The sequence below is a fragment of the Podarcis muralis genome, chromosome 12 (genome assembly GCF_964188315.1).
Source record: "Podarcis muralis chromosome 12, rPodMur119.hap1.1, whole genome shotgun sequence".
NCBI classification, from domain to species: Eukaryota; Metazoa; Chordata; class Lepidosauria; order Squamata; family Lacertidae; genus Podarcis; species Podarcis muralis.
In genome coordinates, this window is record NC_135666.1 from 42,376,514 (window position 1) to 42,394,681 (window position 18,168).

Here is an 18,168-nt window from a genome sequence, read left to right on the forward strand (position 1 = left end):
TGAGGGCTTAAACAAGTTACATTGAGAAAAGACCCTGGATCATAACGTAATTTGTTCATCTATACTTAAACATCTGCTTACCAAATTTTGCTTTACACTCCTTTAAAAAAAACCAGGTGCTTTTGGAAGTATACTTAAATTCATTTTAAGCGTTCTTGAACCCAAAAGATGTAAAACTTTACAATGTGCTGGGAAAATGTGCACTGAAGAAACGTTGCACTAGTTTGGAGATAATAATTTGGGAGTATGGAATGGGAATGCAATAATATCTGGGTGGGTGGGTGGGTGGGTGGGTGGGGGAGAGCAGCTACATAAATGGTTTGGGAAAGTGTCATTCTTTAGTAAGAAATACTGTGCTTAATTAATTCTTACTCCTGGGAGGTCAGCCTGGGGCACTCATTATTGTCTTAATTGGTGGTATAAATCCTGAGGCCCTGGAGGAAGAAAAACGAAGAGCAGTTAAGAGTGGATAGTCTACAGGAAAAGTGCTAGCTGGTGGTTGGGGCACAATTGCAGATTGTGACAGTTTACGAGTTCAGTGGGTTAGAGGTCTAGCCCTACCTAAATTAGGTTAGAGTGCCTTGAATATATTTTTTTAAAAGAAAAGATGATTCATCGCTGTATTTGGCATGCAGAGGTCTAGGGGTCTTCCTTCTTTCTTAGATCAGAGCTTCTTTCAGATCTCTCCTACTGATATTAAGTTAGTGAAGTTTCCCATCTGGTGTTTCCAAAGAGTTTCAAGTATTTTAGCAGATTTTGCAAAGAGAGAAGTGTGTTCTTCTTGTTGTTTTACTCCTTTTATCAATACTTATTTGAAAGTTTTTTTGGAAAATTGAAGAACCAGTATGTTCATGAACTCATATTTTCTCCCCCCAAATATTCTTATTATTGTAGACAAGTGTCTCAAAATTCAGATGGATTTTGATTTAACTCAGAGTAGTTCACATCTATGTGAATGTTTCAGAGTAATCAATCCGTGATTGTATTTTGCCTTTATCTATCTGGTCAGTTAGGGACACGGGTGGTGCTGAGGGTTAAACCAGAAGGTCAGCGGTTTGAATCCCCACAACCGGGTGAGCTCCCGTTGTTCGGTCCCTGCTCCTGCCAACCTAGCAGTTTGAAAGCACGTCAAAGTGCAAGTAGATAAATAGGTACCGCTCCGGTGGGAAGGTAAACAGCATTTCCATGCGCTGCTCTGGTTCGCCAGAAGCGGCTTAGTCATGCTAGCCACATGACCCGGAAGCTGTACTCCGACTCCCTCGGCCAATAAAGTGAGATGAGCGCCGCAACCTCAGAGTCAGCCACGACTGGACCTAATGGTCAGGGGTCCCTTTACCTTTACCTAGTTCACGTCTTACTCTTGGCAATTGTTTGCCACTGCATTTATGTTTGGTCCTTGTTAGACATAGCTGTGCTACAGCCACACGATGCTCTCCTGCTATTGTGCATCACAGGGGAGGAATGGTAATGTGGAGAAAGTGACCTTTCTGTGGGAAGCGTCTGCCTTCCCTTTTAATCTCTGCACAGTGCTTAGAAAATTGTAGGTGTTATAACTGATGATAAATTACTGTTACTCTGACTGTGGACTTAGAAGTGAGGTGGAATTGGCTCAAGGAGGGTGAAATATGCTTCGTTTGACCATAAAGTTGTGAATTTTATACTTTGGAGTGAGAGAAGATTTCTAGGTTGGCAGCACACTCCCATTTCTAGTTAGATTCAGACGGGGGATTTCATTTTACATTACGTGAGAGAGTAGTTCATTCATGCCAGCATAGCATGTTTTACTCCTGAAGTGAAATGAGCAAGTTTGGGTGGCCCACTAAGGTTTAACTTTACAAACTTTACAAACTTTACAAATGTGTATACAGTCATACCTCGGAAGTCAAACGAAATCCGCTCCGGAAATCCATTTGACTTCCAAAACGTTTAGAAACTAAGGCGCAGCTTCTGATTGGCTGCATGAAGCTCCTGCAGCCAATCGGAAGCCGCATCGGACGTTCGGGTTCCAAAGAACGTCCGCAAACTGGAACTCTCACTTCCTGGTTTGCGGCGTTCGGGAGCCAAAACGTTTGACTCGCAAGGCGTTCGGGATCCAAGGTACGACTGTACTTAGGGCTGCTGTAAATGTACCACTTTTGAATCTGGAGTAGCCCATAGCATCCTGTGCTCCTCCCTCTACCTCTGGAGTGAAAATTCCTGCCACTTGTCTTGTGGTTACATACTGTGTTGCGAGAAACAGGTGATGTTGGCATTAAGGATCTGGTTAACCGGAATTTCAGATGAGAGGAAGAAACTCTGCTTACCTACTTTAACTATGGTTAGCATCGCTGGCTGCTTAGCCATCCATGGCAAACACAAGCAGGGAACAGGAAGGTTAAATCTGTGCAGCAGAAAGAAAGAGGTGAGGGCAGGGAAGGAGAGCAGGATCTTGAGATCTGCTTCCTGTTGCTTAACTGTGGATTCTATATCTACCCAGCACCCAAGATACCACACATTGCTTCACCTTTGGATGCCACAAATATGCTGCTTTTTCAAGGGCTGTAAAATGTTGGATAGATGATGCTGGATTTTAAGTGAATCGCTACCTGGTTTTGATTTTAGAGGCTCTTGTGCACTATATATTATCATCAGCTGCCTTATCAGCCTATCATGGAATAGTTGACAAGGTAGAAATTTGCACTTAAGAGAAATCTAGCTCCTGAATCACTTAATTTATCCTTTTGGTGTTATATATCCTTCCCTAGCAAGGAGGAGAGGGGACGCGGGTGGCGCTGTGGGTAAAAGCCTCAGCGCCTAGGGCTTGCCGATCGAAAGGTCGGCGGTTCGAATCCCCGCGGCGGGGTGCGCTCCCGTTGCTCGGTCCCAGCGCCTGCCAACCTAGCAGTTCGAAAGCACCCCCAGGTGCAAGTAGATAAATAGGGACCGCTTACCAGCGGGAAGGTAAACGGTGTTCCGTGTGCTGCGCTGGCTCGCCATATGCAGCTTTGTCACGCTGGCCGTGTGACCCGGAAGTGTCTGCGGACAGCGCTGGCCCCTGGCCTCTTAAGTGAGATGGGCGCACAACCCCAGAGTCTGTCAAGACTGGCCCGTACGGGCAGGGGTACCTTTACCTTTACCTTTTTAGCAAGGAGGAGAAGGAGGCAGCAGCAGCAGCGCACTAGATTTAATGTGGTGCAATTTCAGTGCAGACTCAATGTGGTAAAACACAGTGCATATCTTCTTCCCATGTGACTGTTCCTAATCTGTACTGAACTTAACACCACTGCTTAAATTAAATACAGTCAGAAGGAATGCCATAGGCAAAGGCAATGTGCATTTCTCCGGAAGTTGTTTGCTACAAATATAGTATTGACAGTTCACAGTCAAACCTTGTCGATGTCTATGATGCAATTCAGTTTTATTCCCTGTTGCAGAGCTGGTTAATGCACTTGTAATTGTCTTTCTGCCAGCTGGCCAAGAGAGACACGGGAGCTTGTTTCTTCTATCATTTGTAAAAAGAAATAAAAATTGACTCATATTTGTAGTACGACTGTGTTGGAGCATTTCTCCTGCATCATACCAAATTAGGGGGTGAATGTTATTCCAAATGCCTTCCGAAGAATATGTTAGCAGTGCGTGGCCTCAGGCCTGGGAAGTCACAGCAAATAGAGTCAAAAGATGGGAACTGATTTCATTGGGACTGACTTTGGAGTACGTAAGACTGCTTTGGAAAAGAGAGAGAAAAGCAGAATTTTTTGGTGCTTTAAAAAGGAGGAAGGAAAACTACCTTGTTATTTGTTCATAACAAAATGTTCTATTCCAACGGTGGCCAACTCCCAAGAGACTGTGATCTACTCAAAGAGTTAAAAACTGGCAGTGATCTACCCCCTTTGGGGGGTGGGGTTCAGGTCAAAGTTGTTGAGCGTTTTTTTGGGAGAAAGAAAGCCCTGTTTTTTAGGGGTTCAGGTCAAAGTTGTTTTTTTAGGGAGAAGAAAAACCCCATTTTTAGGGGTGATGGGGAAAGTTGCTGAGCTTTTTTTAGGGGAGCCAAAGTTAATGAGCTTCTTTGGGGGAGCCAGTGATCTACTGGTGATCTACCACAGACATCCAGTGATCTACTGGTAGATCATGATCTACCTGTTGGACATTCCTGTTCTATGCTGTTTGTTGAGTGCCGCAGATAATAAACTTGCCAATCGGAAGGTCGGCAGTTCGAATCCCCGTGACAGGGTGAGCTCCCGTTGCTCGGTCCCTGCTCCTGCCAACCTAGCAGTTTGAAAGCATGTCAACGTGCAAATAGATAAATAGGTACCGCTCCGGCAGGAAGGTAAACGGCGTTTCCGTGCGCTGCTCTGGTTTGCCAGAAGTGGCTTAGTCATGCTGGCCACATGACATGGAACCTGCACGCCCGCTCCCTCGGCCAGTAAAGCGAGATGAGCGCCGCAACCCCAGAGTCAGTCACGACTGGACCTAATGGTCAGGGGTCCCTTTACCTTTTTAGTGACAACACAACACCATCTCAGTCTTATCAAACGCCTGGAAAGAAAGGTCAGTGCTTACCTAGCACAGAAAAGATGTCATCAAAAGCTCTAAGCATTCCACGGACATGGAGCCACAACTGAAAAGACCCTGTCCCATGTCACCGTCCTTTGAATCTTCCTTAGAGTGGGAACTTGGAGAAGGGCCTGCAGTGAAGATCTAAGGCTCTGGTGTGGTTTCTCCTAAGGTTTTAACCTTAGGATTTGTTTTGAAATCGTGGTCCTATAGCAACTTTTACGTAGTAAATGCCTTCATCGCGATTCACAGCGAGCACCGTCAGGTTCGTAAAAGCATGTCTGATGTGGAAACATACCACCGGAACACACCCTTCAGTTTCCACTCCTTTACCACAGGTAAGTTGCTGTTTGTCTCGGGTGTCCTTCCCTGCATTCAAGTGTACTCTGAAAGACAACTTATGGGGTTCCCACTGCTCTAGTTCTCTCCCCACTCTCCCTCGAGCATAGAATCAACTAGCCTGTTCTGGGAGCATCATTACATTAAAGGCAAAATTCCTCCCAAGTTTGTGCGGAGAGAGGCCACACCAAGAGGAATTCTGCTTTCTGTGCAACTCTCCAAGATACAGGGGCCATTTCAAGATCCGGACCTGGCAACCCTAATCTGTCTAAAGAGATGGATGGAGAATTTCCTTGAGCGAGTATTAACCGGTCTGAATTTAGACAAAGCTTTTTCCTAATCTCCCTTTTGGCTCAGATTGTGTAACTGTCCCATTGAGCAGGCAGGCCACGTTGATCTAAATGAGTCTTACATAAGCACTTGGAAAATGAGTGTATGTGTAGATTTGTATGGGTATTTTAGGCTAATATTCTAATATGGCATGTTACATGACATTAAAGCATGTCTATTCTTTGTAAATGCAGAAAAGCTGTATTTGTCTGTAGTCATGGGAGCCAAGTATGGAGGGCCATAGGGGCCAAGCCCGCCCCCCATTCCAAATCATAGGGCACTCACCCTGTGGTGTGTCCACACAACATGTCAGCATGTCCCACATCGTGTGTGTGTGACATTAGCATGCTGCGGGGTGTTCGCACATGCCGTGCTGACGTCATGTGGCCCCGGGGCCCCTCGATCACGGGGACAAGGTGGCGCAAGTGCAATAGTCTATCTAGAAGGGTGGATAGGTAAAGGTAAAGAGACCCCTGACCATTAGGTCCAGTCGCGACCGACTTTGGGGTTGCGGCGCTCATCTCGCTTTATTGGCCGAGGGAGCCGGCGTACAGCTTCCGGGTCATGTGGCCAGCATGACTAAACCGCTTCTGGCGAACCAGAGCAGCGCACGGAACCGCCGTTTGCCTTCCCACCGGAGCGGTACCTATTTATCTACTTGCACTTTGACGTGCTTTCGAACTGCTAGGTTGGCAGGAGCAGGGACCGAGCAACAGGAGCTCACCCCGTCACGGGGATTCGAACCGCCGACCTTCTGATCGGCAAATCTTAGGCTCTGTGGTTTAACCCACAACGCCACCTGCGTCCCTGAAGGGTGGATACTTGCCGTCAACAGAAGCTTGCTGAGTGAGCTTCTCACCTGCAGACGCTTGCTTTTTCACCAACCTACTTTTCTCCTTAAGTCACATAGCAACAGCTAACTCGCAAGTCAAAAATCTCAGCTTGAATTTGTTTATCTGCCATCGTCAATAAGATGAGGCATGCCTCAATAAGATGAGACATTCCTGTGATTTTAAAACAAAAGAAATCAAGCTCCTATCAGGCCATATTTCCTTTTGAGACACAGCATGAGAATAACTGAGGGTTTTAAATCATAGGAGTTGCCATGTAGAAAATAGAAGCAGTGGTGTGATTTGGCATAGATGCACAGAATTGTTTTAATAGCGTTTGCTATTAAGGTAATGCATTCCATAGGATTTGAAATCCTTTAAAACGCCCTTGAATTCTGAGCAAAGGGGCATTTGGCTTAGCGTCACAGAGGAAGTGATACACACAATGACTTCCTTTGTACCCAGATGGCATTCTGAAGTCCTTTGTGACACTGGTTATTAAATCTGTTCAGATCTTCTTTAAGCAACCTATCCCTGAACTAAACTCTTTCATGTTTGACATAGCAATAGACAAGCATTACAAAAGTAAATAGCAACAAGGTTGGCCTCTTTTTTTTTTTGGCATTGTGTTAAAGTAACATTGTCTAAATGGGTTACTTTGGCTTTAAATAATAGACCTAGTAACTGGCTTTATTTGCTTGCCGGGTACATGTGGTTTCACATACCATTCTCCACTTTCAATGGGGCAGATAAGGTATCAACACAATTAAAAGTGAAAAATAATCTGTCTGCTTTGCCAGTGGTGAATGCTCAGAGAACACACACTGATACAATAGATTTTGAATAATTTATACGAGCCGTCTTTTTTTTCTTCCTCTTTCCTTCTCGCAATCTGTAAATGAGGACACCTAATGCGACATGGCCAGGGTGATACTCTATCCATCTTCCGTTAAGATAAGAAGATGTTTGGGGTGGGGAGGGGGAGGCAGGGGAGAGGGAGGAGCTTTTCAGTCAAGTCTGGTTTTGTGCTGAGCAAGGGGTGGGGTTGGGGGGGAAACCGACAGTCAAAAAATAATAATAAACAAGCTTCTGTTCATCAGGATTTGCATTTGCAAACTGATAAAAAAAGCAGCAAATTGAAAATTTCAAAACGCCAAATTAATTTGGCTCCTAGCACTGCTCCTTCATTCAGTAAATTAAATACGAAGCGCTGGCACTCTCCCGATGAAATGTTTGGTGGGTGGCATGCTAGAAGGAACCACTGCTATTTTCTTCTATTTTCTTCTTCTTCTTCTTCTCTCCACCCCCCCTCCTGGTAGCCCAATGAGTTAGTGTGTCTGGCTGTTAACCAGAAGGTTGGTAGTTCGAGTCCACCCAGGGAAAGCTGTGGACAGGATTCCTGCATTGCAGGGGGTTGGACTAGATGAGCCTGGGTACCCTTACAGTTCTAGGTTTCTGGTCAGGCCATAGTAAAACAACAAATTTTTGCTTGCTGAGTGTATTTGATTTTGCATGGCAAGGATAATAGCCTTGCAGTGTGTGTGTGTGTGTGTGTGTGCGCGCGCGCAGCTCCAGTGCTCCTATCAAAGAGGATTTATACGGGTGCTATAGCGCCCATTAACACTAATGAGAATTGTTCATGTAAATTCCTTATGCCTCACAGGCATAATCTATCCCTCGTAAGAGTGCTCAACACTAATAAATAGAGCAAAATGTGGGCAAATGGGTCCTTTAAAAAAAAGTAACATATGAGACTTCATACCCTGATGGCTATTAATTTAAAGGCATTATATCATTACAATTATTGTTATTATAGATAATAAATTATGTGTTCCCTCTTGGCATGGGCAGTTTTCCTGGAAGAGAATTTCAAATATACAAACCAATATTGTGGCCCCACCATGGGTTGCAAAAGTGGGTTTGGAGAAATTTGGGATTGGATGCTGCAAGGCAGAGTGAGCTGGGACCCCACCAGGTATGTGGAGGTACAATTTCTGGGAAGAATTGGCAGGCGGGAGAATAGTTCCGTAACACCTCTCTCTGCTTGCAGATTCTCTTGAGCAACTGGTGCCTTTTTAGTCCATTCCCACCCACCTTGCTTTTTTAGCCCATCCGCTCCCAGCTAATCTCTGAAACCAGAAAAATGTCCTGGGAAATAGCTGAGGGGAGGGATTTGCAGGGGAGAATCAGCAGACATAGGAAGAGTTAAACACTCCCTTTTCCCACCTGTCAGCTTTTCACCTGCAAATATTTCTTCAGTGCAGTACATCAGGAAATACAAGCTTGAGAATACATGTTTGCCATGATCTCTTTAATAGGCCTGCCTTAATTAATTAATTAATTAATTAATTAATAATACCCACCACCTCACCCTAAGGTCCCAGGGCAGGTTTCAGCTATTTAAAATACACCTTTTTTAAAAAAACACACACTTAAATTACAAACAAACAAAAAAAAATCAAAGTCACGAAAAATATCTTCTAATCTCAATAACATCTAATAAAAAGTAACCATTAATACAATTTGAAATTTATTATTTTGGTCACAGACCAGTTCCAGCCCACATACAATATCAAGGAAGTCATAAAACACAATAGGGATACATTTGAATTTGCAATTAGGTATAACAGGGACAATACAGATATAGCAACAGTTTAAAAAATATCTAAATTAAAACTTGGTCACAGACATATAACCTAAAATTATCATTTAAGGCCTTAATCATTATGATAGCACAGCTTGCTCCCTAAGTTTTATGGCAATCGCAAAGAATTTGGCTACCCTTAATGTGACCCCGGGAGGGGAGGTGGCGCTGTGGGTAAAACCTCAGTGCCTAGGACTTGCTGATCGTAAGGTCGGCGGTTCGAATCCCCGCGGCGAGGTGAGCTCCCGTCGTTTGTTTCCAGCTCCTGCCCACCTAGCAGTTCGAAAGCACCCCTAAGTGCAAGTAGATAAATAGGTACCGCTTTATAGCGGGAAGGTAAACGGCGTTTCCGTGTGCGGCACTGGTGCTGGCTCGCCAGTTGCAGCTTCATCATGCTGGCCACGTGTCTTCGGATGGCGCCGGCTCCCGGCCTCTTGAGCGAGATGGGCGCGCAACCCTAGAGTCGGTCATGACTGGCCCGTACGGGCAGGGGTACCTTTACCTTTAATGTGATCCCATTCATACAATTGCTTATCTTGTATTCAGATTTCCAATCGTTATGCATTATAAACCTCAAAGGTCATTTTCTAAAAAGAGCTTGCTTTTCCCATGTCGTGGGATGCTTTAATGAGATACTACTATTTTGAAAGCCCACTGTTGATGAGAGGGTATTTGAAGTGGCTGGCCTAACCCACTTCAGAGGGTTATTGTGGGGATTAAATGAGGAGGGTAAATACCATGTATGCCTCCTTGAGCTCCTGGGGGGCAGAGGAAGTAGGATATAAATTCAAAAAATAAAATAAATAAGGGCTGTCACATTCCCTTGCTTGGAATTAAGCCAAGGGGAACTGAGCAGCAGAGGCCAAGCGAAATTCTTCTACGCATTTTTACTTCTGCTTAGTTGTATGGTGTTTCCCCACCATTCCATTCCTTTCTCCTGGCACCTTTCCCTTGTTTGTGTACTTTTCCTTCCTGCTTGCCGGCTGGCCACTTCAGATCATAGCATCATAGAGTTGGAAGGGAATCCGAGGGTCATCTAGTCCAACCCCCCTGCAATTTAGGAATCTAAACTTGCAGCATTCATGAGAGGTGTTCATCCAACCTCTGCTTAAAAAACCTCGAGGGAAGGAGAGTCCACCAGCTCGCGAAGGAGTCTGCTCTACCGTCTAATACCTCTGTCAGAAAATCCTTCCTGGTGTTAATGTTGTGATAAGCATGGCATATTCACTGCCGACAGTCAAGTGAGATGCCTAGGCTGTATCTCACTCCATATAGAGGAGAGGTGAGTGAGAGATCTAAAGGGTTCTATTCAATATTAGTCATACTCTCAGTAAGGTAAAGGGACCCCTGACCATTAGGTCCAGTCGTGGCCGACTCTGGGGTTGCGGTGCTCATCTCGCTTTATTGGCCGAGGGAGCCGGCGTACAGCTTCTGAGTCATGTAGCCAGCATGACTAAGCCGCTTCTGGTGAACCAGAGCAGCGCACGGAAACGCCGTTTATAGCGGGAAGGTAAACGGCATTTCCGTGTGCGGCACTGGTGCTGGCTCGCCAGTTGCAGCTTCATCATGCTGGCGCCATGTCTTCGGACGGCGCCGGCTCCCGGCCTCTTGAGCTGGAGCGGTACCTATTTATCTACTTGCACTCTGACGAGCTTTAGAACTGCTAGGTGGGCAGGAGCTGGGACTGAACAACGGGAGCTCACGCCATCGCAGGGATTCGAACCGCCGACCTTCTGATCGGCAAGTCCTAGGCTCTGTGGATTAACCCACAGCGCCACCTGCGTCCCCCATACTCTCAGTAGACCCACTGAAATTAATGGACAGGACTAACTCACTTGCCTTACTCACATCCTGTCCAGGAGGCGGTTCTGCCTGTCAGCTTCCTCCATCTCAGTGTTGCCCTTATAGGGAAGAAGATGGGGGCAAATTAGCTCTGCCTGACGTTGAGTTGTGTCAAATACTAGTCCTACCCATTGAAAGTTACTGAACCTGGCTTACATCCATTAATTTCAATGGATTTGCTCTGAGGAGGACTGGCATTAGGTTAAGCTATTGGCTCTGGCTCCATCTACTATTGGCCTCCCTGCTTTCTGCCCTCCAAGGCCCACCAAGGGCAGGGCCGGCCCAAGACATTTGGCACCTGATGGCAAGTCACAAAATGACGGCCCTGCACCCCACCAGGAAAGAAGGAGTGAGTGAAGAACTACATGAAGAACAAAGGAGGAACAAAGATCTACTTCGGGATCTCCTGCCCCCGTGGATCCTGCCTCTTGAGGGAGTTGCCTCAGCTTGCCTCATGCATGAGCCAGCCCTCACTATGGGATGAGACCTTAATTCTTTTGTGCTAAACTATAAGTTTGATTTTGCTTGTTACAATTTATCTTATAAAAGGGAATCATTTATTATTTTCAATACATAAGATATAAATACAAACAAAAGCAAATTTTAAAATATCAGAAATGACAGAGGGGGGCCATATATCCATTTTCTTGTCAACAAAATCAGAAGCTGTGAGGAGCCGCCCATTAGTGGAAACATTTAAAAAGTCCATGTTTCCCACACTGTTTTCTCCAGAAGGCGCTAGAGGTTTGTTGTATTCATAAAAACGATAAAAGTTGCCAGTTCCGTACACAGGAATATTTGCAAGGAAGTAATTTTGTTGATTTAAAGCAAAGGGACAAATTTATGTCTCCCTCTGTTGTTCATGAATTTGCAACCACGGGGAACAGGAAGACATCAGCACTCGCCTATCCAACCTCTTCCTGTAAGTGAGAGGGGCCTTCTCATTTTCCTTCTTGAGCAATTGTAATTGAGCAATTGTAATTAAATTAAATTAAAAGGGTTGCCTGGGTCTCGTAGCCTAAGAGGACAACTGTTGAACAGGTGACCTATAAATGCAAGTCAAATGGGTCGAGTATCCCTTCTTGTAATGATTATATAGTGGGTTTTGTTCCCCGTGTTCTGTGGATAGGGTGGCTCATTTCTTTTTTAAATGTTTTCTTGCCCGACTTCCCTATAATATCAGCAACAGCACGGACTTAGTTCCAAATATCCCCTTTGCACAAGCTGGAGGCTCTTCCATTCATGCAATTTGCGTGTCTCCGATTACCATTAATTATCTACCCCCACCCACAGCTGCAGCCCCCATATTTGAACTGCACACCTTTCTGGAGGGTCCTCCAGCTCTCAGCAGCATCTTTTATAGGGCTTCAGTGGGAAGGAGGAGACGAAAACCTCAAATGGTTCGTGGAATTCAAGCCATGGTATTTGTTCAGAAGGACTGAATCCTCAGTTCAAACACAGATGAGCAAGAATAAATTATTTTATCAGATAACTGAAATATACTCGGAGTCGAGAGTGGATTTCATGCTCTTTATTCAGCTCATAGTGGTGAGAAGGAATGGACGTACCCCCAGAATGTCTTCTTTATATACATTATTTACACAATGGGCTCCATGTGATTGGCTAATTCCGGGATTCTCCTGTAGGCCAATCAGGTTGCTTATTCACTTCCACCTGGAAGCTGGATTGGGTGGCTCCTGTGGACCAATCAGACTGCTGCAGTCTGAATCCTATTGTTTTAGGACCAATCAGACTGCTGCAAATTGGATCCTATTCAACTCAGTACATAACAATAACCTTTCAGAATTAAGAAAGACCTGAGAAGTCACATTTAATTTTATTTGATACCTTGCTATAGTTTTATTGTGCATGGGTTGAATCTTGCTTAGTTGTGAAGCCCTGAAAACAATCATTTTGGGATCCTTAAATGGCCAAACTAATCCCTAAAATTAGGAAGGTGCCAGCACTGAGATGATGTTGTATTGTTTATGTGATCTCTTCTCCCTGCCTCCACTGCTTTGCACAACAGGTATTTCACTCTGAAATTTTTGCTGTGGGTTCAGACCTGTCACATGGCTTCCATTCCTTAGTCCATCGCACTTCGGTTGAACTAACTGTCAGCTGCCTCTTCATCTTTGCTGTGATCAAATAGTTCCCCTTTCTGGTTTTAAAAATTACGTGGCATTATGAGAAGTAAAAGGCCACAGTGTGGCTCCATAATTTAAATACATGCAGGCATACTATTGCAGTTAACTGTCTTGCTTCGTTTGCCAGTCGAGAGAATGCATTGTTTACAAAGTTTATTGCTGAATTCAGAACTGGGTCTTTCTATTTCTTAAAACAATAAAATAAACTAACTAGGGTGTTATAACGTTAATGTTCTGCGATTGACATATAAATCCTTGCAACCAGATTATCTCTGGGAATGTCTTTCCTTGTATACCTCTGCCTGGTCGCTTTGATCCTCAGGAGAGATGCTCTTAATAGAGTTGTACACTTTGAGGCTTCGTTTTATGTCCACTCAGACATGAGTGTATTGGCACCTTCCCTTTGGGATTTGCTCCCAATGAACATAAGGCAGGCACTTAAAGTATTAGCATTTCAGCACCCGGTTAAAACTCACCAAGTTCATCCAGGCTTTCTTTCAGGAGTGATTTGTTTTGGGCTTTGTACTTATGTATTTTGTACTTATTTATGAGTGTGACTTTATTGTTTGTTTTCTGCTGTTCACCACCATATGTTTTTTTCTTCTTCCTCTTTATGTTGCTGGTATCCAAATGTCTGCAAGCAAACAAACAAGATTTGCCCTGGTTCATACATTCAGCCAGGTGGCATTGAAATAGCCTTAGGGGATGCTGCCACCATGTGAATCAATGACTGGTCACCTGGAGGCGTCAACAAAATGGAAATTCATGCAATGTACTTTTAGTTTAGCACTAATGCAGAGGTCCCGGGTTGTGCCACAAGCTATCTTCCTGATGGAGGGGGCGATTTTTGTTGTTCCTCTACTAAGCTCTTGCAGAATCCCCCCCCCCCCCCGCAACACAGTATATGAACCTTTCTTTTTTTCTTCTATTTTCTGAATCCTTGCTCTGTGTACTGGGCTGCATTCCCTCTACTGGTAAATAGCATTGTTTATTTTTGATTAAACGTTATTTACCATGTTGTGAAGTCATCATATTAGATGCTGAATATTTCATAAAGCCTTGAAGGTTATCAAACCTAGTCATAGTGTTGCATGCATTTCAGTCACTTCACAGAGTAACTTTCAACATGATGAGAGGTTTCATTTCATTCCTTTCTTCCCTTCTGCTTGATTGCAGGGTTTTTTCCGCAGGAGCATTCAGAAGAACATGGTTTATACATGTCACCGAGATAAGAACTGTGTTATTAATAAAGTCACTAGGAACCGCTGCCAGTACTGCAGACTACAGAAGTGCTTTGAAGTGGGAATGTCCAAAGAATGTGAGTTGCTTGTAGAAATTGTCTCATTTTACTTATCTATATCTATATATTTGGATTACAGTGGTGGTCATGGGGGTGTGGCTTCCTAATCAGACATATTGGGGTCAGAAGTTAGTGTGGATGCTACTTTGAATATCTCTTCCTTTAAAAAATGGGGGGGAAGGGCCTTTTTATATAGCACATGTCTACATGGGGATTTGTCTAAACCACTGAGTCTCTTGGGCTTGCCGATCAGAAGTTGGCGGTTTGAATCCCCGCGACGGGGTGAGCTCCCGTTGCTCTGTCCCAGCTCCTTGCCAACTTAGCAGTTCAAAAGCACGCCAGTGCAAGTAGATAAATAGGTACTGCTGTGGCGGGAAGGTAAACGGCATTTCTGTGCGCTCTGGTTTCCGTCACAGTGTTCCGTTGCGCCAGAAGCGGCCACATGACCTGGAAAGCTGTCTGTGGACAAACGCTGGCTCCCTCGGCCTGAAAGCGAGATGAGCGCCACAACCCCATAGTCGCCTTTAACCGTCTAGGGGTCCTTTACCATTTTTTTACCTTGTCGGAGCCCATAAATGGTTGTGTCGAAACCCTGCAAAACTACACAGCAACTCTGTTCCCAATCCAAACAGCAAGATCATAGTAGGGCTCCCATGTGTTGTGCAGCCCGCATGAATGTGCAAGTCTCACACACCTCACTGTTTGTGGAGACTGCTTCCTGTACATCTAGCTTAGCACTTGCATTATGACCAAGCAGCCTGGTATATGTTTTTTTTTCTGTAGATGAGCTTGTAAGAAAAACATATTTCTTTGTGTGCACACACACACACACACACACAATCCGGAAGCTGAATGTTACAAGTTCATCTGTGAGAGAGAAATATGTTGATAATAAACATGCAGATTGAAGAGAAGCTTAAAAAAAAGAGCTCTCAAATTATGAAATAACTGAGCCCATGCAAAATAAGAATAGAAGGAGATGCCTGTTAGCAAAGACCAGCGAGCAAGCAGACATATGAAGAGTCAGAAGTAAAAATAAATACTGATGTACAAGTGTCAGGACAAAAGGTGGGATGGAGAGAGTCAGCGGTGCCAACTTAAATAAAATATTGCGGGGGGGGGCAGGTAAGCCCTTTCCTGCATAATCAATCACATGATGCTGTGTGCATACACCATTTGAATGGGAATGCCTGGCCCCCTCAAATATTTTATTGTGGGGACTGAAGCCCCCACGGCCCCTAGGAGTTGGCTCCTATGAAGAGAGTCATGAAATGTTTGTCCAAATAACCTTTGACGGTGCCATGGAATAAAGTTGAGAGAATACAGTGAGATGGCCTTTTCTTAATTCCAACTGAATTAGAGTCAGAAAAGGGCCTCTGAGGTGGGAGGGGAGGAAAAGAGGGGAGATATCAGCATTCTTGTATGATTTCCAAGATATGCAGAAGTGCCAAAGTCGTCCCCCCCCCAAAAAAAAAGCTTAAAAATTGTGGTAGGCTCCTCTGCCCAATGAAGATTGAGTATATACAATAACTTCTAAGAGCCATGAAATGCTGCACGTCAGATGGAAAAGAAAAACAGTGAATTGACGGACAGTGTGGAGCGACTTAAACATCCTGGCATTGTCTAGCTGCAACCCTGAAAAGGAGCAGTCCTATTAGGGGCTGAGGACATGTTGCACAGCCTTCCACAGCTTTGCTTGTGAATGCCAGAAAATGCCATCGGAACATAAGAAAATCTCAGCTGGATCAAACCAAAGCCCCATCTAGCCAGGCGTTCTGTTCTGAAAGCAGTCAGCCAGTCGCCCATCAGAAGCCCACAGGCAGGAGGACATGAGTGCAATAGCCCTTCAAGCCAGGCTTTTACCTTTTATATACCTCACCAGTGGCACCCTGTACGACACTAAAATTCAGCGCCCCACTTCTCATGCCACATTCTACAGCTTTGTTTTGGCGCCCCCTGCAGCTCGGCACCCAGTGTGACCGCACCAATCGCACCCTACTAAAGCCACCTCTGACCTCATAGTGGGTTAGATACAGAACATTTTGATTGTAAGGTGCATTTCAAGGTGCATATTGCTAAGTTTATATTTTTTCTGTGCTTGAGTCTTAAGAGGTGAGATTTCTAACCGGGCTGTAATGTACACCGCTAAACTAATCTTAAGCATCTGTGTTTCTTCAATTGCCTGAAACTCCTCAGTTAGAATACAGCGCTGCAAACTTAGATGCGAAAGCAAAGCAGGTCTTAAACTCTTGTCCTGTGTTTACAAGCGCCAGAATCAGAAGGAATCTGAAAAGAAAGATGCCCAGAGTGTGTAACAAGATATTCCGTGCACCTGCATTGAAAAACAATGCTGTAGTAGAGGGAGGAAGACAGTCGTTGCCTGTATAAATTACTTTTTGAACTCTAGCTGTCTCGTAGCAGAATTTTGGAGGGTGGGTGTCAACTTGGAGTCCACATAAAATATTTAGTTGATAATTTTTCAGTTACAAGAGTTGGCAGGAAGCAGAGTAATAAAAGTGCAGCCATTGATATCTTCTGGGTGCAAATAAGGGTAATGCAACATTAGTATGAAACACAGTACGAGGTTACTGTGATGTTATTTTTGTTTATTCGTTTTTTATTTACTAAATTTAATTGGCTGCTTTTTTTACCAAGGCAACTAAAATATATTAATAATTTTTGTTACACCTACGCAAAAGAAAAACAAATATCTAAAAGACAATCTTATTTTTAAAAGGCAGGATTAAAACATCCCACCCACTGAAGGAGTCCACAGATAAGATATTAAAAACATGAAAGTAATGAGAAATTAGACATTCACAAAGTGTTCCTAACTAGCAGTTTTATAAAACTAGCATTTCTGAATGAATTGAGTGGTTTCAAACTTAAGTTTTACTCATAATAGACCCATTGAAATCAATGAACGTGACTTCGCTTCGGCCCATGAATTTCAGTAGGCCTACTCTGTGTAAAACCTAGTTAAATACTGCCCACTGTTTTTGGTTATTCCCTTAGGAAAGCGTTTCTACCAAAGCCACTTCAGCTGTGTGTGTGTGTGTGTGTGTGCGCGCATGACGTCTCCCTCCCCTTCCTGCCATTCTGTTCACAAAGTGCTTGATTGGCTGCAAGCGCATTTCCCCGTACAACATGAGTGCCACAAACAAAGGACAAGAAGACGTTCCCAAGGCTCTGCAGGGAAACAAGCCTATGTTGCTGAACCAGCCCCCAATGGGCAAGTTAATCATGGTGGACAATGTTAATAGCAACCCAAATCCCTGCTCCTAAGGGCAGAGAATGAATGAACGCCCAACCAGAGCTGTGCGGAGTTGTCTGCGTATCCATTACTGTTTGGGTTCTCTGCATTACAGAGAGGATAACTGGCAGCCTTGCGGCCAGAGGCTGCCCTTTTAGTCTGTTTCAGTGGAAAGCAGCTGCGTCCGTAAAGCCTGTGCCCGCCTCCTCCCGCAGTCCCTGCCGTGGATAGGAATTTAAAGGCATCCATGAGTATAATGTGGTTGTGAAGAGCAGCAAACCCTGTTTCTTTCACTAACTAGCGGTTTACTTTCAAATAGGTAAATGATGAGCTGCAATTAATTCAGAGATTTGTAGCAGGATAATTATTCTCTTTGAACGTATCCAGGGATTTTATGGCCCTTTTTACTGTAGGGGTTTCCCCCCCCCCCCAATGCTCTGCAGAGCTAATGAGCCAAGACTGATGGCAGATGCAGATTTGAATTTTTCTCTTTGGATTAGTGTCTAGTCCTCAAGTCCAGATTGAGGCAGGAGAAAAGGCAACCACATTGCACCAGGACTGTACTTGTGTGCCTTCAGGTGGGATTGCCATTTTCTTTCCTTTTACCTTTTCTAGATACACTCCTGATGGAAGTTACAGATCAAAGCACCAGGTTAGGGACGCTTGTCCTATATAATTCGAAGGTAGTAATAATAATAATAATAATAATAATAATAATAATAATAATAATAATGTACGCGGGTGACGCTGTGGGTAAAACCTCAGCGCCTAGGACTTGCCGATCGCATGGTCGGCGGTTCGAATCCCCGCGGCGGGGTGCGCTCCCGTCGTTCGGTCCCAGCGCCTGCCAACCTAGCAGTTCGAAAGCACCCCCGGGTGCAAGTAGATAAATAGGGACCGCTTACCAGTGGGAAGGTAAACGGCGTTCCATGTGCTGCGCTGGCTCGCCA

At 44.5% G+C, this 18,168-nt stretch overlaps 1 protein-coding gene across 9 annotated transcripts in view; it reads left to right on the forward strand.

Annotated features, from left to right (window-relative positions):
• The window catches only part of RARB (retinoic acid receptor beta), a 342,084-nt gene that overhangs the window by 279,324 nt on the left and 44,592 nt on the right, over nucleotides 1–18,168 (forward strand). For all 9 annotated transcript variants that reach the window (XM_077916295.1, XM_077916294.1, XM_077916297.1 and 6 more), the window contains one exon: nucleotides 13,842–13,983. In XM_077916295.1, coding sequence (XP_077772421.1) covers nucleotides 13,842–13,983 — 142 coding nt within the window. The remainder of the gene's footprint in view (nucleotides 1–13,841; nucleotides 13,984–18,168) is intronic.